General features: G+C 47.3%; 1 protein-coding gene across 2 annotated transcripts in view; it reads right to left on the bottom strand.

Annotated features, from left to right (window-relative positions):
* Positions 1-22071, bottom strand: part of LOC146866455 (estradiol 17-beta-dehydrogenase 11-like) — a 375182-nt gene that overhangs the window by 38958 nt on the left and 314153 nt on the right. For both annotated transcript variants that reach the window (XM_085636531.1, XM_085636532.1), the window contains exon 6: positions 7287-7403. In XM_085636531.1, the coding sequence (XP_085492657.1) occupies positions 7287-7403 (117 nt within the window). The remainder of the gene's footprint in view (positions 1-7286; positions 7404-22071) is intronic.

The raw sequence follows: 22071 nt of genomic DNA, 5'->3' as shown, positions 1-22071 counted from the left end.
CGCCCTGGCCGCAGCGCCACACCTCCTCCCAAAAAGCTGCACATGTTGATTTTGATTGATGACATATTGGCAAAGAAAAAGGTGACAGTCAGGGAGGTGCAAGTACTGCTAGGACATCTGAACTTCGCATGTAGGGTAGTCAGGGCAGAACAGACTTTCTGCAGGAGGTTGGGGATGGGAAAGTCTCTGTCGGGTTTGACAATGCCACACCATCACATACGTCTGTCCACAGGGACGAAGGAAGACCTATGCATGTGGTGAACATTCTTAGAGGATTTTAATGGCATCCCCATGAGGACTCCAAAGCAGTGGGAGGTCCCCATATACTCTGATGTGGCAGGGGCTCACGGTTTTGGGCTGTACTGGGGTGGGAGATGGTGCGCAGAAGAGTGGCCTCGACACTGGAAGAATGGGGGGAGGAGCATCGCCTTTCTGGAGCTTTTCCCGCTAGTGGTGGCTATGGCAGTTTGGGCACAGGATTTGGCACACAAGAAGGTGATTTTTAAAGTGGATAACATGTCAGTGGTTCAGGTGGTGAACAGGCAATCAGCAAGGGATTCTCAGGTACTAGAGTTGATGAGGGTTTTTGTCCTTAGCTGTCTGAAACGCAACATTTTGTTTCAAGCCAGACATGTGCCAGGCATGGACAAAGACATAAGGGACGCTTGGTCTCGTTCACAGTAGGAGAGGTTCCATGGGCTAGTCACGGAGGCGGACGAAGGCAAGACGCCGGTTCCAGCGGGGATGTGGTTCGTAGGAGACAAAGGATGCTTAACCTGGTGGTAGGGTCTCTGGCACCATGGACGCGGAAGGCATATACTCAGGCACGGAGGGAATTTCTGGAGGGGGGCTCAGAGACGATCCGAACAATGGGCAAGGGAGGAGGAGGTGGTCTAGTTTATTTTGTCACTGCAACATAGAGGTTTGTCGAAGGTTACTATAGCAGGCAAATTGTCAGGCATTGCTTTTATGGGGAAATTGTGGTGGGGCTACGCTCCTTCAGCTGGGGAGTTAGGCAGCCACATATTAGAGGGTTGGGTGAGAGAAAGGGGCATTAGGCCACGGGTGAGGAGATCGATGTCTAAGGTTTTGTTGTCCGGCTTGCTGCAAGCAGTGCCTCAGATCTGCAGGAACCAGGAGGAGGCTGTATTGTTTTACACTTTAATGTCTTGGATGTACTTTGGGACTTTCTGGGTTTCAGAACTTTTGGGTAGGAATGGCATATAGGGAGTGCAGTGGGACGAAGTAGAATTGAAGGAAGAAAGGGTGGCATTGAGGATAACACAATCCAAGACAGACCAGAGAGGAACAGGGAGGTGGGTGGTTATGTGTGCCACAGATGACAGAGAGGTGTGTCCTGTTCTTTGGGGGAAGGGCTTTGAGTAGTTGGCGGATGCCGGGTTCTGGGGCAGTTTTTTGTAGGAGCACAGGCCTCCGGGTTACAGCGGCGCAGATGCTGTGGATAATGCGACGAGCACTATTGAGCTTAGGTGAATTGCCGAGTGATTTTGGTACTCACTCCTTCCGCATAGGGGTAACAACGGAGGCGGCCAAGCAGGGTTGGGGGAGGGACCGGATCATGCACTTGGGAGGATGGAAGTCAGATTGCTTTAAAGATACATTCAGTTACAGCATTTGGGGGGGAAGAGGCATACAATTGTTCCAGTGTTTTTTCTCACACATGTGTCTTTTCAGGTGCAGTGGCTGGGCCAGCGTCCGCTGAGTTGTCCATTTGGATTGTTGGTCATTCCTTCGTTAAGTGGACCAAGCGTCATGAGTGCGATAAAAGGAAAGGTTTGAGTCTCGGTCTTGACACAGCTTTGTTTAAGCGTTCTTGACATGGAAAACGGGGCATGAGATGGCTTGAGTTGTTTCCGGTTTTAAATAAGCTAGTTAGAGGTAACATTTGCCCAGATGTTCTGATCATTCACTTGGATGAGAACGATTTGGTGTTGTGTAAGGGCTTGGCCCTATTGAAGCAGATGAAGAGGGACTTATTGGATATTAAGCAGCAATGGTCCGGATGTTATGTCATATGGTCAGAATTCATCCCGAGAAGGCATTGGAGGAGGGCAGAGAGAGCTGCAGTGATAGATAAGGCCAGGAGGAAAATCAACAGGGACATGAGACTGTTTTGCGAAAAGGAATGCATCGAGAGAGTGGAACACCCCGAGCTTAGATACGCTGCTATTTATTTTTTGAGAGAGGATGGGGTGCACTTGTCACGTTTTGTTTTGGAGTTGTACATCATTCAGATTAAGGAAGTACTAGACAGAGCATTGGACATTAGAAGGTATCCGAAGAAGTCCTAGGCCCTATTTGGGGGGTCAAAAAAGTTTGAGAGGCAGGGACTTTTTTGAGTGGCGTTTTTCTTGGTAACTAGTGGTTAATATTGTTTACAGGCTAATTTGGGTTTGGAAAACGTTACTCCGGGAGCAGGCAGGAAGGGGAAGGTAGCATAGGAAATGTTTAGTTAGATAGTTATCTTAGGAAGTAGGAAGAGGTTACAAGGTTAATGTGACAGCATGGAATTTCCGAGTTGGGGGTTATAAATTGTTGCAAGGAAGGGAAAAAGGGGAAACTTTAGGGGTGGGAGGCAAGGTAGGAAGAAAAATATTTAGTGAGGTTTAGTTTTGTACGGCAAAGGCCAAGGGAAATCTTTTGTTGTAAAGTGCACCTGTCTTCAATATAGCAGCCTTTTCCACACATTTAGAGCTTTTTGTGGTCTGTGCTGCGACCCCCTTTAGCCCAATAGGGCTTTCGGGGGGCGGACGACTATCAGGAGGCTTGCCACCCCCGGGGTTGTTTGGGCCTTTGGTGCAGTCCAGAGCCCAATTGGGCTCGTTGGGCTACACTTGGGCTCGGGGGTATTAAAAACGGCCACTTTAGGGTGCCGTGTCACCATTTTAGTAAGGTGTCACAGTTGCCGGTTGGGGCAGCTGGGTGCATGGGTGGGAATGTTTTTTTCTCCCGCCCTCCCTCCCTGTTTATAGGGGGGGGGTTTCCCCCACTCTTGTTTTCAGGAGGCTGTTTTACATTGGACACAGGTGCGCTAGGGGGGAATTTAGTACATTGGTGTAGCTTGAAGCAGGTGCTGGCGTTTTTCTTGGTAAGTAGGGGTTTATATTGTTTACAGGTTAAGTTTAGGTTTGGAAAAAGTTACTCCGGGAGCATGCAGTAAGGAGAAGGTAGCATAGTAAATGTTTAGTTAGATAGTTATCTTAGGAAGTAGGAAGAGGTTACAAGGTTAATGTGACAGCATGGAATGTCCGAGTTGAGGGTTATAAATTGTTGCAAGGAAGGGGAAAGGGGAAACTTTAGGTGTGGGGGTGGGAGGCAAGGTAGGAAGAAAAATATTTAGTGAGGTTTAGTTTTGTACGGCAAAGGCCAAGGGAGATGTTTTGTTGTAAGGTGCACCTGTCTTCAATAAAGCGGCCTTTTCCACACATATAGAGCTTTTGGTGGTCTGTGCTGCGCCCCCCTTTGGGCCAAAATACTGTTCCCTGGGATGGATATTTTCTTTACCTCCACTTTTTTCCAATTACTTACAGCTAGCAAAAGCTAGGCAGCAGACAACATGTGAAAATTGCATGTACTATAAAAAATCTATTGCTTCCAACCTCGTCCTCACACCGTATTCAATTAAAATATGCCTTATCAGCTGCCGTCCGAGGTTGACAAAATAGAGACAGTCTATTAAAACATGAACACTGTTGCTTTTTATGTTTAAACCACACTCACAAATGCGTTCATTATTCATCACCTCCGCCCAAAAACTGAGTATAAAAATTCCTGCTTTAATCCCACCAGAAATTTCATAAACTCTCTTCGCCAAAATAAAGTCGGGAGTTGTGAGAGATATGGGAAGTTTGTACCTTCTTATTGATTCTATCATTGAAACACAGGGACGGAACCGTGGCCGGGACGCAGACATGCAATAACTCTCTCTTGCGGGATCACCTAGCGGCGGTGTACAGTGAAGTGGCGCCGGACCGGCTGGCTGATGCTGGAAGTCTCCTGGATGGGTTGCAGCAGCACATAGAAGAGGGCTGTAGGAAGAGTTCTAAGTGGAGGAACTGAAGGAGGCAGTTCGGGATATGGCGCGATGTAGACAAGGAATATTGTCAAGCTTTCTCTGAACTATTGATTCCCTGCCTATTGGAGAATCTCCAGGAGTCATGGCGGCTTGGGGTACTGCCACAGTCCATGAGGGAGGCCCAGATTGTCATGTTCTTTAAGTCAGGTAGGGGCCCAACAGACACTGGTTCCAATAGGCCTCTTTCTATGTTAGGGAATGACAATAAGGTCCTGAAGAAGGTTCTTGCAACTAGATTGCGGGGATTGGTGCCCCACTTGCTACACAAGGATCAGTGTTGTTTTATGCCTGGCAGGGGCACACAGATGAACTTGTGGAGACTGTCCCATGTACTACACTCGGACACAGACCTGGAGGCTACACTGATAGCATTAGATACTGAAAAAATGTTCGACATGCTCAACTGGGAATATCTCTGGGAGGTGCTGAGGAGGATGGGGCTGTGCCCATTTTTTTTGTCCTGGGTGCTACTACCCTACACATAGCCGTTGCATGTGTTCGAACTGGGAACGTAGTATCTGAGTGCCTACCCATTAAGAGAGGTATGAGACAGGGGTGACCCTTGTTGCCACTCCTCTTCAGCTTGGCAATGGAGCCTTTGGCGATTAGACTATGCTGAGACATGGCTGAGTGGCGTATCAGGGTGGGTGGTAGCACCCATGATGTCTCGCTATATGCAGATGACACACTGGTCTATGTCACTCGCCAAGAGAAATTGGTGAGAGTGCTGCTGGAGATCATGGCTGATTTTGGTGAGGTGTCTGGCTTACAGGTTAACAAGAAGAAAATATTGCTGTTCCTGGTAGCGTGGTTGGTGCGTATGGACCCTGCTGGTCTCCCCGTGACTGAGCGTGGGAGCGGGATCAGTCCTGTTATGAGGGAATACAGGTGGCCACGTATTTATATGGGTAGGGTACTTAAGAACCTGAGGCGTCTATTCGCTTTTAAAAAGTGACTGCCTCTATCTTCTGTGAAGGGCTGGGAGGATTTAAGCAAAATGGTGTTGATGCCTGTACCTCCTACAGAGCTCCCTATATAGTATCCCGAGATCCACATTCACCAAATTGAATAGTATCCTGGTGTACCTGGTGTGGGCGGGCAAAAGGAACAGAGTAAAATTGGAGATACTGAAGTTGTACATGGAGCTCAGGAGACTGGGTCTGCTGGACCAGCAAATGTATTACTTTGGGGGTTTGTAACAATACGCGGCGCAGTGGTGCACGAACGGCCCGAATGAGGAAAAGAACTTAGTGGCGGGATGGAGAGACAGTGCGTACCTTCCAAGGTACCTAATGTAGGGTGCAAGAGTACAGAGGAACTGCCCGTTTAGTGTCTGGCAAGTGGCAGGGGTGTGGGAGCAGGCATCACACGTGTGCACCTTATGCCAGGTTACTTTCCCTTAAGTGGCTACAGCCTTTCCGACGTATACAATGGTGATGGATATGGTTTGAAGGGGGCTACACAATGGCTGGAGACCTATACCTGAACGGCACTTTCCTCATGATGGGAAAGGCACAGGATTTTCCTTCAGCTAAGCCAGGCCAGTTTCTGCAATGTGCTAAGGCATCCCGCACGGCTCGTGAGGTCTGGACAGATTTCCCTACAGAGCCGGTGGAATCACAGGCAGTGTGGCTGCTGCTGGATCCTGTCTCCAGTAGGGGTCTGATATCCTGCATCTATAAAGCCCTGAAGGGAGACTGCAAGATGGACATGACAGTGGCCCGGGATAGGTTGATGTGTGACTTGCCTGTGCCACTTACGGAGGGAGAATGAATGTGGGCATGTGCTCAGATCAGGGAAGTAGCTAGTAATGCACGGTTCAGGCTTACCCAGTTTTTATTATTTACCTCAAACCTACTGAACACTGCAAAGATTACACAGAATTAGTGCATCAAGATCGGCAGCATGTCCCAGATGTGGATCAGAGCTGGCATTTCTACATATGATGTGGGAGTGCTGTAGGCTGCAGAGATACTGGGAGGAAGTGCTGCGGGCTCTACAGGAAGCCACACACATAATGTTGGATGCCTCGGTCAAGCCTTACCTGCTGAGAGTGCTCCCAACCGCCAAAAGAGGGGCTAAAATGAAACACAGGTTCACACTACTGGAGTTGGTACTGGCTAAGTGGCACCTTGCCATCCACTGGACGCAACCTAGGCCACTCACAAAATGGATGGCCGACATGTGTGAATAGGGAGTGGCAGAGGAATGACGGTTGCAGATAGCACACACTGATGAACAGGCAGACAGGGACCTGGAAATGTGGGGGGCTCTGTTGAAAAACTTGGTGGCTGTGGAGCGGCTGGAGGATGACTCCACTGATGCCGCCCCAGATCTGTAGCCTAGGGTCCTCGTTTTGGGGGTTGTCAGTGGTAGGGGACCCGGGCGGGCCATAGCTGCAAGGGTGTGGGACTGTGGCTGTACATCTGCCATACTCTGAGCCAGGGGTAAATGGATGTGTGTGTAAATGGATGATGGTATTCACAGTAATGGGGGGGCTTCCATTTTACAAAGCGGCCAATTAATTTAGCCAGCACCTTGTGTCTCTTGCACAATGCAGTTCACATTGACACTTTTCTTTCATACAAAGCAAGGACACTTTATCTTTTGAACACAATTGCATTCTTTGCCAGAATCATAAAGTTATATTAGCTGACATAATATTCCAGGAGGTTAAACCAATTTCTGTGTATAGCTTGTATCATAGATTAAGGTTTTTTAGGCATCTGTTCTCCATTTTATTCCAGTCATGTTGGCGAATGTAGGCTTATGATTTCTGTACCTTACAGCATTTGAGGACGAACTACAGCTGTGTATGCTGTGATCACTGTGGTTATCAATTGCCCACCAAAGTCTCTCTTAAATATCTTTAAGCACTCCACAGGTGTACAGGTTCTGATTTTTAAAGAATTTAAGTGGATTTTCCATTGTAAAATATTAGTGAACATCATATCCAAATACTATAGGAAGAGGCCTCTTCCACTGACATATACCCAATGGACCACTTATAGGTTTTGTTTCCCTCATAACCAAAATGTTTGTTTTATCCCTATTCATTATTAAATCATTTGCCTTGATGTAAGATACAGGAGTATGCTCAGGCACACACCATGCTCCACAATGCCCACACTTCATAAAGGAATAACTGGGGAAAAAACTACTACCCTGGTGTACGGGAAGATTAACTCACCTTTCCATGTGTACAAAGAACCTCACTGAAGGAGGAGCAAAAATCATCTTCTTGTTGGTCAGTATACCATTCATGAGTTCCTTTACAACATACTCAGGCTTCAAGATTGGCCACAATCTAGGATTTCATAAGAAACAAAAAAGCTATTAAGTCAGAATGTTTGGGCAACACATTTTTGTAGTTTCACTTTACTGTAAATATTTCCAAAACTGGACTTTTAACTCTATTCAGTTACCTATTGAAGATTCAGGGCCTGATTTAGAGTTTTGTGGATGAGTTATTCCATCACAAACATGACCGATATCCCATCTGCTGAATTATAAGTGCCATAGGATATAATGGACTTGTAATATGGAGGACGGGGTATCCGTCACATTTGTGACGGAGTAACCCGGTCAGCCAAACTCTAAATCAGGCCCTTAGTCTCATGGTCATATGATTCAGGCACCTGCATGCGTCATTTTCTTTCCAACACACCTGGACCTAAAGCTTATTGTCCCGATCCACGTTATAGCACACAAACACCTATAACAGTCACTAAAGATAGTGTAGGTAAACTTTGCCAAACAATTGTTAGAACATTTAAGTCTTTCAGCTGTGAAGGAGAATTTTCCCTAATTAACGAAAACATATATGTTTCAGATTTTCTTATAGTACCACGTACTGCTGGAACTAATAGCAAAAGGAATATACACCATTTACAATGAACTACACAAAAGCTCAGAGAAAGATGCTTCAGAAAGAATTAGGCACATAGATCAATAAAATTTGCAAGCAGTCTTTAAAGTTATCGACAGTGGAATGAACATGTTTTCTAAAAGGGTTTTCAAATTAAACCACATTCTGTCCTCAACCTTAAATCTAATAAAACATGATTTGGGGTTATTACAAAATGGACAAGCTCAGTTAGGAGCTATCATACAATTAAACTGGGCATTACAAACACAAGTCAGGTTTTATGCCTGGGCAACTTTTAAATGAAACAGCCATTTTTAAATCTTAACAGAAAACAATGACAAAGAAAGAATAGACATATCTACCATTGAGTTTTGAGCAAGTGGAAGAAGCACCACTTGTTTATTGGAAGCCACCTGGTGGACTCTCCCTGCCTCCCATAGCAGCCGCAGGCCGAGGCCGTAGAGCATAGCTGCTTAGTGTAGAAAATAATTATCTCATCAATGCCCATCTCCTTCATTATCCTCCATAAGTTTTGATGGGCAATGCAATCAAATGCTGCAGATAGGTCTATAAATGTGAAGTATAATTTGCCTTGTTTGGCTTGAGTGTACTTGGCTACAAGCAGACTTAAGTTGAGGCACTGATCCTGAGTACCTCTCCCCTTTTTAAAACCATATTGAACTGGAATCAAGACATTGTTATTGCTGGCCCATTCCTCCAATCTGTTCAATAGGACCCGGCCCATCAGTTTGGCGGTACTACCAAAAGTAAAATAGGCCTATAATTTTTGCCTCGGATTTATTGCCCTTTTTTTAGATAGGGACTAAAATAGATTTCGACCAAGAATCTGGCAGGCCCGCAGTAGCAACTACATTGAAGACATTAGTCAGTACCGGGCCCCATAGATACGGGTAATCTGAGAAGTCAATCGGGGTGACATCCGGGCTGGGAGCTCTATTGCTGTAACACTGAATCAGAGCTTCCCTGACCTCATAATGGTTAAAAAGGAGGGCAGCTTTTGTAGGAATCGTACTACCTTTCTGGGGTGAATTCCCTCCCTCACCAGATAGATCAACTATTGCGGAAAAATGGAAAACCAATGAATCTTCGTCCACTTGAGAGTCAAAATTTTGGTCTTTAGGTGCTTTTATAAACAGAGCGTTAATTACCATCCAAAAATCCCTAGAAATATTTGTGAGGGCCACCTGGTGGAGTTGTTCCCATGCTTCCTCCTTCAGCGTTTTTATTATGGTCTTCCTGGCCTCTTTATACTGAGGGCGTAGGAACTTGATTTGATCTGTGTCCCTTGGGATAGACCTAAGCGCCTTATGTAAATTTGATAAAGACCTGTTACAGGATTGGTCAAACCATCTAATGGTTGCAGAGTTGGCAAATGGACCATTTTTAGTTAGGTTATTATTCACCTCTCCTGAGATTCATTCAAAAGCATACAGAACCATAGTTGGGTCACTGTCCAATTCTAAACAGGTCATAATTTCATTGTATCTATGTGCGACAACCATGGGAATATTTATTTCTTTATTGGTTGTGGCCTATTTAAGGGTGATCCCATTTTCCCTTGATATATTAAAATCAACATCTGAGTCACCCAGAGACATGCAGCCAGCTTAAGTGTCACAGAAACTGTACTAAGAACTGGGAGAAGGGTTTTCGAAGAGACTCTTTAAAAAAATGTTTGCTTTCCCTTTTTTATGCTGCAAATTTTTAATCTGGCCTATTTTTTTTATCATCATTGGTATGTTTCATCACAAACACACTTCTATCTTTAGGACATACTTTAGACACACAGAATTTTACACATAATCATGAATTGCTTTAACAATGCAAGGCTTAAAAGTATTCATGCTTTGCTTCGCTCATCACATATATCATTTTTTATTTACTCATGAATATATTATATATTAATTGCTTTTATTTCATGTCTTACATATTGTGTTTAGACCTTTATCATGTTTTAGATAGTTTTATATTCTAGTAATTTAACAGCATGGATTTCCCTACATGTTACCTAAATCTGTCTATATTGAATATGCCGCTATTGCATCACATTCAGATATACAAACTAGGGGTGATGTAAAGCCCCTAAGGGCCGACTCCATTTTACAGAGGCTGACTCTATCTTGTTTAACATTCACCATTTTTAGGTAATGGGAGTCACCATGTATACTCCAGTTTATGCAGAATCATTGTCATGTCTATCCTTGATGCAAGTGTTGTCCGGCCTTTATCCTTCCAAGAACTGTGAAAATGTCAAGTCATTCAGACAATAATACAGGCATAACACCTGATGCGACATCAGTCTGGGTCAAATGTCTAGTTATCACAATGTCAAGATCAAATAAGAAGAAACACAGACACATAGCGAAATAGTGTAGTCTGAATTGATGTTCATTTACTTTATATGTTCATAAGGATATGTCTGGAACACACACCTTGATGCACATAATCTATATCAGAAATTCCCAAACTTATGTCAGGTATTCCAATCTCCTATAAGATTTAATATATAAGAAATGCCCCTTGACCGCTGGTCATAGGAGGTCCTTCACCCAGATTATCGCACAAGATACTGACGGAGAATGTCTTGATTGCTGTCATTGCACCAAGAAGATGCTACATTGCATAAGAGCTGAGTCCAGGAGAAAGGACGCTGCAGGGAACATTGCTTTCACATCTCACTGATAACCACAACTTTTGTTGTCAACACGGTATGCATGATATGTGTCGAGCAAAATAGGTTAGTTTTGGATACCACGGTGCCTCAGATCCCTGTTCATAGATTGTTAGTAACCCATAAGCAATGATTCTACTTCAACAATGTATCGGGGGAGGAGCCTAGCCTGCAGCCGAGATGGCCGCCTAGCTCTTCGGCTCCGCCGACCCTTTCGCCCTTCGTCGATATCCTGGCAAGAATCCTGCGCCTCCGAGCCCTACGCTTACCTGCGCCACGTCCCTGACCACGATACTTTGACTCCGGTCGAAAACGGAGCTGCCCCGGCGGAGTTGGGCCCCGGTTTCCATTCCGGCCTTCCAAGCGGTCGCAGCCGGGCCATTGTTTAGTGGGGACGGCCGGCGGCGACAACGATAGCAGCGGCCGCTGTGGAGAGGGAGGAGCCGGTACACCGGACCTGGAGCGCGGCGCTGGGATTCTCACAGCAGCCTTTTTCATGCTCGACTGCCCAGCGCGCCCCGCTCGCAACATTGTATCCAGCTCCCGTACACTGTATCCCGGCCCAGCTGGGAGAGGGCCCGGATCGCTTCTTTGTTGCAGCCTACAGCAGCGGACGCCATCTTCCGCATCGGAAGCCCTGGTCTCGCCGGTGGGTTTCCCTGCACCACAGATTCCCCTGTCCTTGAAGCCTTTCCACGACCGGCTGCCTCCACGTTTCCTGCACCACCGGGGCCCCGCAGAGAGCTTGTCACCTTCCAGATACCGATGGTTGGTGAGGGGGGCTTGCTTCCCGGGGCGCTCGATGGTTGCTTGCCTAAGATGGCGGAAGCAACAGCACCCTCCATCCTTGATCCACCGCTGGGGCTTCGCGACATCCTGGCAGCACTGGAGGACCTGTGGTTGGCCTTCCGCGACTCTGCCACTGGTTTGGAGGACCGGTTTGATCGGACTTTTTCAGCTGGCCATGATGACTCTCCAGTGCGGCATGTTAAGCCACGTCTTCAGTCGACTGTCGGTGGATCACTCGAGTTGAGGTATGTGGCGGTGACGGGGGGACGTGTCCCAGTGCCCGCTGCGGTACTCCTCGGCTCTGCCCTGGAGGAGTCTGACAATCCTGCTCCCTTGGTATGGCCGGAGCTTGTGCCTCAGCCGCCGTTTTGCCCATCTCCTTTGTCCTTTGGTGCCACGTCTCTGAGCGTCCTCCTGGACTTGCTTCCTGTACATCGGTCGGCCGCTACTCTGGGATTTATGCATCGTCCTGCTCCCTGTTGTGCTAGCCACCGCATAGCAGTGGCGCATTCTGTGGTCCTTTACTATCGAGCTTCGCTCCAGTTTGACTTGTCTCTTACCCCTCGATTGCTGCAACGGACTCCATGGTGGCCCATCCCGTCCAGGTTGGCTGTACTGCAATTGGACTCTGTTGGACTGCAGATTCGAAGGGGCCAAGGCTGAGGAAGGGGGTTTTTCTTGTTGCACATTGATACGTATATGGCTGGGACTGGGACTTGTGACTGTTGGAGGTACATGTAGCAGGGTGTTAGGTAGGGGCCTGGGGTTGGGTGACCGCGGGTAACGATTTTGCTTGTATTGAATAGATCCTTGGCCCTCCTCCGATCAACCGTGACATTCTTCTTCTTTTTCTTCTCTTTCTCTTCTCCTACATTTCGGGTACTCTTTTGGGGCGACAGACACACTGCTAGGGGGGGTAGGCCGTAGCCTCTGCATGCGTGTAGGGTGGGGGGTATATTTCCTTGTTGTTTTTTTTTTTTTTCTATGGGCCTCCTTTTTCTTTCTTTCTTTTCTCTCTTTCTCTTCTTCCTTTCTACTCTTTACCTTTCGCGTTTGTTCTTTCCTTTCTTATTTCTTGGGTCGAGGGGAGGATTGGGAACTTGTGGGTAGTGCTTGGGGATCGTCATGTGATATGCTTCTTTTCTATCCTGATTTTATTGAGTGCGATTGATTACCTTACGGATAATGCTTGCTGACTCTTCTGATGATCGTTGCCCACTATAGTCCTAACTGCATTGCTCTGATTCGGATCCTTCCAGACCTGTCGCTATGGACTTATTTCAAAACTTTATAAAACTTAAACCTCATCATCCTGGCGCTCGGCGGCACAATTGTGTATAACGTAATCTGGTCTATTCGTGCTTGTATTGATATGCTGCTGAATCGTATAATGGCTTGCTGATGTGCCCTTTTTGTCGAGGCCGGCCTGAGGGTTGTAGGCCCGTATTTGTCTGCACATACTGTTAAATAAAGGTTTTCCAAAAAAAAAAAAAAAAAAAAAAAAAAAACAATGTATCGGGTTGGGTTCTGCGGGGCTACAATAACTCTGCCTTTCGCATTCAGCGCTGGTGCATTGAACCAAGTTCACCTGTGACACCTGTGGGTGGGAAAGCAAACCTTGTAGAAGTACACCAGAGTCATAGCATACTCCACAACTGATTACAGTAGCACTCTCCCCATTCCTTAAATGTCTTAGCAGCTGGCTCCATGGACCACCCCAATGCTCTTCCTTGTGTTTGTGCTCAACAAAATACCCACATAAATATATACATGCCTACTTTAAAACGGAGGAGGCCAATTAACTTTACATTGGTCATGCAGAAATTTACCAGCTGGTTATCTTAGTTGTTGTTTTAAGTTGGTTTCTATAATGTTCTAGGGTATTTTTATACTCTGAACTGGTGTGATAGGGTGTTTAATTGAAAGACAATAATTACATTTTAGTTCCACGCAATACGACAACAGTAGGTGAAGCTCTACACACCTCAGTGGCTGATGTGTGTTGTCCCCCAGAGTTCTGCCCTCTCACCCCAGCTGCTTAAGATGTATAAGAGCTGCCTTGCATGTATAATTGCCATCCATGGTCTGAGACTTCAGAATTAAGCAAAGGACTCACAAACCTTAGTGAATTTGCAAGAAGGGTCCAGTGGTTTCTATTTTGTTGCAGCCTGTTGGCAGTTGATAACATCTTGCTATAAATTATTTATGCTTTACTATGGGAAAACAGACATTCTTCTTTTTGGTAATAATCACTTTTCATCAGGTTTTATGTAGCCTACCACTTTATCCATGGCTCCTTCTTATATAAGAAAAAATGAATATATTTAGGAGTCATTTGTTTTTTTCATTTATTATCTTTATTCGGTTTACACAGGGGAAACCATAAAAGTACATAGTAAAAAAAGTAACATTTTAAATCAATATCTAATTTTTCAGTGCCTGTTCCCAATAGCAGAATGTGAGAATTTTAATTTGGGCAGCACAGGCTCTTCAAAGCTAAATACAAAAACCTACTTGATGGTCTGCCATGTTGATGATTAAAGCAACCTGACGCTACCCTCACGTATACAATTCAGTTTGCTCTTTTCTGCTACGGAGGTGTCCTTAAAAATACATTTTAAAATCCCCAAAAACATTAAAAACCAACAATCTATATACAATAATATGATTTAATTTATGATCATGTACTTTACACCGACTGTAGACCACTGCTAGTCTGTATTCATTAACATACGTGCCGGAACTGCAGTTTTTTAAGAACATTCCCACAGAAAAAATGCTCTTGCCATCAGTAATTTGATGCAACTTCCTGTATACTTCTCTTTAGTCACTGGTGGCAAACCTTTTAATTAGGGGAAGTAAGATTATTTTAGTGTAAATAAAAGAAAAACCCCAAAAGAATAAAAAGTGTAGCAGTGATTGGCCTAAATTCCCATTACATGGGCAGGGGTTGGAGTCCACATTTTCCCTGAAATACTAAGGGGAAGCATAGCATATACTTCACAGTTTCAGCCCTGAACCTAAACAACAAACATATCTCCCATCACCCCAAAGGGTTTGTTAAATACATCACCAGTAATCTGTCCCCTCCTAAATTCACATATGCTCCTATGCTTGAATTTAAAGCCTCTGTTGACAATCGGTCAGCATTGAGACATTTATACAGGGCCATTTGAAGCTCCTTTTTACTAACAGTTGGCGATCCTTCTGGGTTTTCAGATACGTGTTGGTAACCTACTTTCCATAGATGAGATTCTACAGTTTCCAGCAATGGAATTCTCTTGCCTTTTTCACATGCGAGACAGTCTCAAATGATATCCTTAGTGAGACTTGCCTGCGTATTCTTCCAAAGTGCTAGCCATAATTGTGGAGGTCGGGCGTATATGTAATCCTCAATATACAGGATATTCAATTCACTATGGGAAATAACATTAGATGAGGAAATGGGAACCCCTAATACTCTTCTGCAAAACCTGTTTTCTTCCACTTGAATGGAACTACACTGATTAATGCCCCATACCTCTGCCCCACATGTGGCTATTGGTCTACACTGTATTTTAAAAATTCTGCAGAAGCAGGAGAAGGCCTACTCCGTTCCTTGGCTGTGGCAAGCTAAGCAGCAAATTAACTGCTCTTGATAATTTATAGCTGCTCTCTCCATAAGCCATTATCTGTAAATGTTATGAGAAAGTGCAAATGCATTTTAGAGAGGCTCCCCCACCGTAAGTGTTTCCAAGTTCTCCCATAATTAAGCAATCCTGTAAACTACTATCCACTGCACCCCACTTAGTAGTACATAATTTAGACACTTTTCTCAATTCCACAATTTGGCACAATAAACAAATACTTTTCAATAGGAAACCTATATTTTGGAAGGCTTGGAGAAATAAAGGTATACTCTGGGTTCATCAATTTTTAGATCAGGGCGCACCCATTCAATTTACGCAATTACAAACTCTTTATCATTTGCCTTCTTCCTTTAAACCTACATTTTTGACCTTGCAGAAAGCAATACTTGATACTTATGCTAAACTCAAATCTTCACCTTCTTCACCCTCCCACCCCCTTTTCCCATGGCATAACCTTTTGCACATAAACCCCAAAGCGTCCACCATTTATTCCCGTTTAATGGTACCTCCTGAGATCCGAGACAAAACCAAAGTGGAACTCTCATGGGAATCCGATCTGGGAACAAATTGGCCTATCTCTTTTTGGAACAGAATTTGGACGAAACTTAGGAAATCATCCACAGCGGCCAGCACAACACAAGCACTCTTCTTTATTTACAACAGATTATTTCTTACCCCCACATACCTACATAAAATACACAACACAAATCTCAACACTTGCTGGACATGTTCCCAGGTTCACGCTGATCTCCATCATATGCTTTTCACATGTGCACATGTTTTTATATTCTGGAAACAGGTCTGGCACCAAATCAACACTATATTTTACACCACAATTCCACTCTCCCCTACAAACATTTTCCTAGGTAGTTTAACACCGGACTGGAAAACAAGTCAATCCCAGTTACCACTTATTGATTTGTTAATAGCTGTAGCTTTTCAGCAAATATAAAAAAACTGGAAAGATTCCTCTAAATTGTCCTATTTAGCTTGGTGGTATGCTGTATGTCACAATCATCGCCTCGATACAGCACTCGTTCATCCTATCTCTCTTACTACTAAACGTTCTCACCTTTGGGGCCCACTCACACAATTTCTAGACGATACCGTGAAGAAAACTCCTTTACCTGCTCCCTCACAACAAGAAGTGACCAAGCCTCCTTGACCTCCTATTGTTTATTTATAATTATGTTTAATTTATCATTTTCTATAATATATATATATATCTATATATTTTTTTATTTTTATTTTAATTGTGTATTTTTGACATGTACTGTTATTTACGATTTCTGTGAACCTTTGCTTGTATTCATATCTTCTATATTGTCCTTTTACTATTTTAATGGATATTATATATCGTTATTGGTCTTTATTACACCTTCATGTATTTATGTATTAACAAATAACTGCATATATGAAGTATTGTTTTTATGATCATAATAATCTTTTCAATAAACCTTTTCTTGAACTTAATAAAAAGTGTTTCCAAGTTCAATTTCTTCGGCTCACAGGTCTAAGATTTATTAAAATTGGTGTGTAAATCCAGGGATTTCATAAGATTTACAAATACGTACACTAACTGTCGTAAGGCACTTGGGGTAAGTGCCATTAAAACTGCATCATCAGCATACAGCAGCGAGGGAAGGAAGGAGCCCTTAACCTTGGACACATCAGAAGCAGTAGTAAGAAAAAATGGGTGAAGATCATTTATGTATAAAATAAAAAAAACGAGCTAAAACGAACCCCTGACTTACTCCCCTTAAAATTCCAATTGCTCAGACACCGCCCCTTCAGTATTTATTCTTATTCTGGCTTTCATGTCTCTGTGCAAATAGGCTATTAAGTGCACCAGTCTTGCAACCAAGCCAAGGGTTAAAAGAGTAGACCACAGTTTCAAACGGTTTATACTATAGAACGCTGTAGTACGTTGCATGAATGATATAGGGGAGGTTTGTGCTGTCATGTATTTGCAATCAATAGGTTAAGATTGAGACACTACTCCACCATACAAATCTTTGATCTGAAGCCGTACTGACATGGGTAAAAAATTGCTTTCTCAGTTGCCCATTCTTTAATCTGCTTGTAAAGGGCCCTCCCATATTTAGGAGTAAGATTTGACGTGGATCTGTGTATTGATCTACAAGTGTCTAATATTACTGAGAAAACATGTCAGCATTTACTTAATTTGTAAGACATTAACTCTTTTTTAGTACCAGAATTCTTACATTTCTTGTACAAACTGTGGCATTTGTGAGGCTTTTTTATTGTTCAGTTGTCTGTCTTAGCCTGACAATGTGCTCATTGGCAAGTTTTAAACTGGCCATAATTGAGGAATTCAAACAATTTTTGACTTCCCAAAATATGATTTTATCTCTGAATACAGTGATATTTTTGTTTGGCCTCAGGTGAAAAAGCTGATTAAAATTCAATTATTTTCCCTGATTTGGAAATCCATCAAGACTTAGATTATCTGAGACATGGTTACAATCTTAGTAGCACACATGAGCATTTTTGGTCCACTGTGGATCCAAAATAGATCATTCTCATGAAATGGCTTGTAAAACTAATAAAACAACTCTGGCATGTTGCTGGAGTCAAAATCTGACATCAGCTACCTATTCAAAACTGTAGCCTCGGAGGAGGAGCCTAGCGCGCAACCAAGATGGCCGCGTAGGTGCGAGGCTCCCGAGGACCTCCGCGACCTCCTGAATAAATCCTGGAAATATCCTGTCCTTGTTAAGGGGACTGTGTCGGGGAACCCGAGCGGAGGCATTACCCGTTTTTTGGGCTCGAATCGGACCCGGAACACCGGTGGGAACATCGACTGAAGGTTGCGGCCTTCTCCTCGCCGGCCCCCCGGATTGGAGTAGTGGCGCGATCCGGGGACAAGGTGAATAACAGCGGCGAGCGGGGCTGGGCGACTCGCGTGCCCCGCACTTTCACTTTCGCTTTTGCGCCCTCCTTGCTCTCCGGCGAGGTCGGGCTGCGGAGCGGGGTGCGGTGGTGTGGCCTTGTCCTGGTGCCCAGCTGACCCGCCGACGGTGGGTCGACCCGCAGCTTTGTGGTCGCCCCCTTGACACCCGTGATCTGGTGTGACGGCCCGTTTGGAGATCTTGGCACGACGGTGGAAGGGCCAGCATGGCCACCAAACAAGATGGCGACCGGGCGAAGGTGAAGACGACCCGCCGTGGTACGGCGCACCAGGCCAATAGTATGGACCGCTACACGCTCCAAAAGGGTTCTCCGGAGACAGCGCGGTCATCCCCGGTGGGCCCGACGGAGGCACCCGCCCATCCAGTGGATCTAACCCTCCGGGACGTCATGGGCGCCATCGCTGAACTGAAGGCCTCAGTGGACCAGCGTTTTGACACCTTGTCGCAAAAAATTGACTCGGTCCTGGTGGATGTGGGACTTGTGAGGGCGGACTTGTCAAAAACGAACGACCGAGTCGACTCCCTGACCCACACCACTACGAGCCTCACGACTGACGTGGTGGCCCTCCAGGAGGAGGTGCGCCGGCTTGGCCAGGCGAGTGCCCTGATGGACCGGCGACTGGAGGATTCCGAGGGTCGCGCCCGGAGGAATAATATCCGCATTATTGGTGTGCCGGAGGGACGTGAGGCGGAGGCGGCGGACCTCTTCGTGGAAGACTTGATCCTGATCCACCTCCAGCCCCGGGGGCTGAGTAAGTTTTTTGCGGTGGAACGTGCCCACCGGGTCCCCGGGGGCCGCCCTAAGACCGGTGCCCCGCCACGGCCCCTTATTGCCCGAATCTTTAATTTTCGGGACCGAGATGCCATCCTCCAGACCTCCAGGCAACAGGGACCGGTCAGGTTGGACAACATGGACGTAAACTTCTACCCAGACTTTACCCCGGCGGTCCAGAAGCAGCGGCAGAGCTTTATTGGCGTCAAACGTCGCTTAAGGGACCTAAATCTTAAGTACTCAATGCTCTTCCCGGCAAAGCTGCGGGTGGAGGTGGATGGTCGCACGCACTTCTTCGACCGGCCCGAGGCGGCTGGGGACTGGTTGGACACCTTGCCTGGGGACCGGGGCCGGGGGGGTGGGGGGAGCGCGGCTGGCGAGGAGGGCCCGCTGGATCAGAATTGAGGGATGACTGTATTGCCTTGCTCGGGACATTGTTCCTTCACCACATACTGCCCCTGTAGGTTCCCCTCCCATGGAGGTCATGTGGGGCCTGCTGGGGGCTTCCCTCCTCCTCTGGGGGACTAGTTAGTATTTAGCTATGGGGCGACAGGCACACTGCACTTTGGGGGGGCTGTCTGGGCTCATGCAGGGGTGCAGGGAGGGGGGAGTTTTGTTGGGACCGGGGGGTGGGGGGGGTGTGTTGTTTGTTTGTACCGCAAGGCAATCCTGCAGCTGTTTTGTTGTCTTTAGACTGCTCGGTGGGGGACGACCGATTGTTTCGACGTATGATGGGGGGTAGGGACTTGACGGTGTTGTCATGGAATGTTAACGGTCTGGGGGATAGGATTAAGCGTGGTGTGGTCCTGCAGTATTTAAAACGTATTTCACCAGATGTTGTCTTTCTGCAAGAGACGCACCTTATAGGTAACACCTTTCATGCAATGAATCGGAGGGGATATCGTTTGGCGGCCCACTCTGGCTTCACCTCGGGCTCGCGGGGGGTGGGTATTATGGTTAGGAACTCGCTCCCGCTGGAGATTGATGAGGTGCACCACGATGAGAGGGGACGTTACACAGCTCTGGCGGGACGTATGGAGGGTAGAGTGTTCAGTTTTGTGTCGGTGTACGTCCCGCCTGGGCTACAGGCCACTACATTTGCGGACCTGGGGCGCCTCCTTCTGGAACTTCCGAGTGGCCTCTTGGTGGTGGGAGGGGACTTTAATGCGGTTGTTTCTGGATCTATGGATCGCCATCCCCCTAGGGACCTCCCCCGGGCACAGGCGTGGCTGCCTGGCCTTTTAGATACACTGGGCCTGGTGGATTGTTGGCGCCTAAAGCATCCCGTATTGCAACAATACACCTTCCACTCGGGGGCCCACGGTAGTCTCTCGCGGCTTGATTACATCCTTGTCCCAGCGGCCCATGCGGGGAGGGTGGGAGAGGTGCGCCATCTGGCACGGGGTATTTCAGACCACTCCCCATTGTTGTTGCATTTCGATGTCATCCCGAGGGGGGATGGCAGGGTGGCCCCGATTAACGCCTGGTATCTGCGCGACCCCACCATTCGTGCCGACTTGATCACATCCTTGCAGCGCTATTTTGAGGAGAATGTGGGGTCGGTCCCATCTGCCCTCTCCCTATGGGAGGCTTTTAAAGTGGTTCTTAGAGGGGAGGCCCTCTCCTTTATTGCCAACGCCCGGCGGCGCGAGCGGGAGGAGGTGACCCGGGTGGAGGCCGAGATTGCGGAATTGGAGGGTGACATGGGGAACGGGGTAACGGACGCCAAGTTACATGTTCTGCAGTTAAAGCAGGCGGCCTACCGGGCCCTCGTTACGGAGGCGGCCAGGGGCCTTGGTAGAGAGCAGCAGGGGCGCTTGTACGATGTGGGTGATAAGGCCGGTAAATTGATTGCGTGGTTGGATAAGAGAGAGAGAGCGAGCCGCGTGGTGCCTTTGATTGAGAGCGTGGATGGTGCGTGTGCCACGGAGCCGGAAGCCATTGTCTCCTGTTTCGCGGATTATTTCCGCGGAGTCTACTCCCCTGTTTCTCCCTGTTCGGAGGCGGACTCCTGTGCCCTGCTTCGGGATATTGCACTCCCCTCCCTTACGGCGGAAGACAGAGACTCGCTGGACGTTCCTCCCACCTCGGACGAAATTGCCTCAGCTATTCGCTCGATTTCATCTGGCAAGGCCATGGGCCCCAATGGCATTCCCATTGAGCTATATAAGCTACGCCCGGATGTGCTGGCGCCCCACCTGCGTGCGATGTTCCTCGCGGCTCACTCGCAGGGCTCCCTCCCGCCGGACCAGCGTCTGGCTACAATTGTGGTAATCCATAAGGAGGGAAAGCCCCGTGAACGGGTCACATCCTATCGGCCGATTTCGCTTTTGAACGCGGAGCCCAAAATCCTCGCCAAGGTGTTGGCTAACCGGTTGGTTGGCGTGGTGGGCGATTTGGTCCACCAAGACCAATCGGGCTTTATCCCGCACCGCAACACGGCGCTTAATCTACGGCGCTTGCACGGCGTGCTTGCGCGTGTTCCATTTGTGCGGGAGCCAGCCATCTTGGCGTCCTTGGACGCCACCATGGCGTTTGATACGCTCGAATGGCCATATCTCTGGGCGATGCTCGCGAAGTTTGGGTTCGGCCCGGGTTTCATCAGCTGGGTCAAATTACTATATTCGGGCCCAATGGCGCAGGTAGTGGTGAACGGGCGTGTGTCGACCCCGTTCGCGCTGGGACGGGGCACGCGACAGGGTTGTCCCCTGTCTCCTCTTCTGTTCGCCCTGGCCCTGGAGCCCCTGGCGGAGTGGCTGCGGTGGCACCCTTCCATCCGTGGTCTCCGCTGGACCCCCGAGCACGAGGACCGTGTGTCCCTCTACGCGGACGATATCCTTTTGTATCTCGCCTCCCCGCGCAAGTCCCTGATCGTCCTAGTTGATGTGTTGCGCTCCTTCGGTCGCAACTCAGGCCTAGTCATTAACTGGGCGAAATCCTGTGTCTACGTACTTTCCGGGGAGGCTCCGGTCCTGCCGCGGGACTGCCCGATCCAGATTGCCTCCCAGGGTTTCCGGTACTTGGGTATATATATCACTCTTGACCCGGAGGCCCGCTATGAGCGGAATCTGCTGCCCCCTCTCCAGCGTTTGAAGGAGGATGTGGTGCGCTGGCGGCGTCTCCCGCTCTCGCCGCTCGGTCGAGCGGCCTTGTTTAAAATGATGTCCTTGCCGCGCTTCCTCTATGCCCTCCAGAACACTATGGACATGGTCCCGGCAAGCTACTTTCGTGAGGTGGAGGGCCTTCAGCGGCGCCTGTTCTGGGACGGGAGGCCGCGTATTGCTCTTGCTAA

Source organism: Triturus cristatus, chromosome 2_1 (genome assembly GCF_964204655.1).
Source record: "Triturus cristatus chromosome 2_1, aTriCri1.1, whole genome shotgun sequence".
Classification (NCBI taxonomy): domain Eukaryota; kingdom Metazoa; phylum Chordata; class Amphibia; order Caudata; family Salamandridae; genus Triturus; species Triturus cristatus.
Note: the sequence above shows the minus strand (reverse complement) of the source record. Positions and strands in the feature narration are given on the sequence as shown.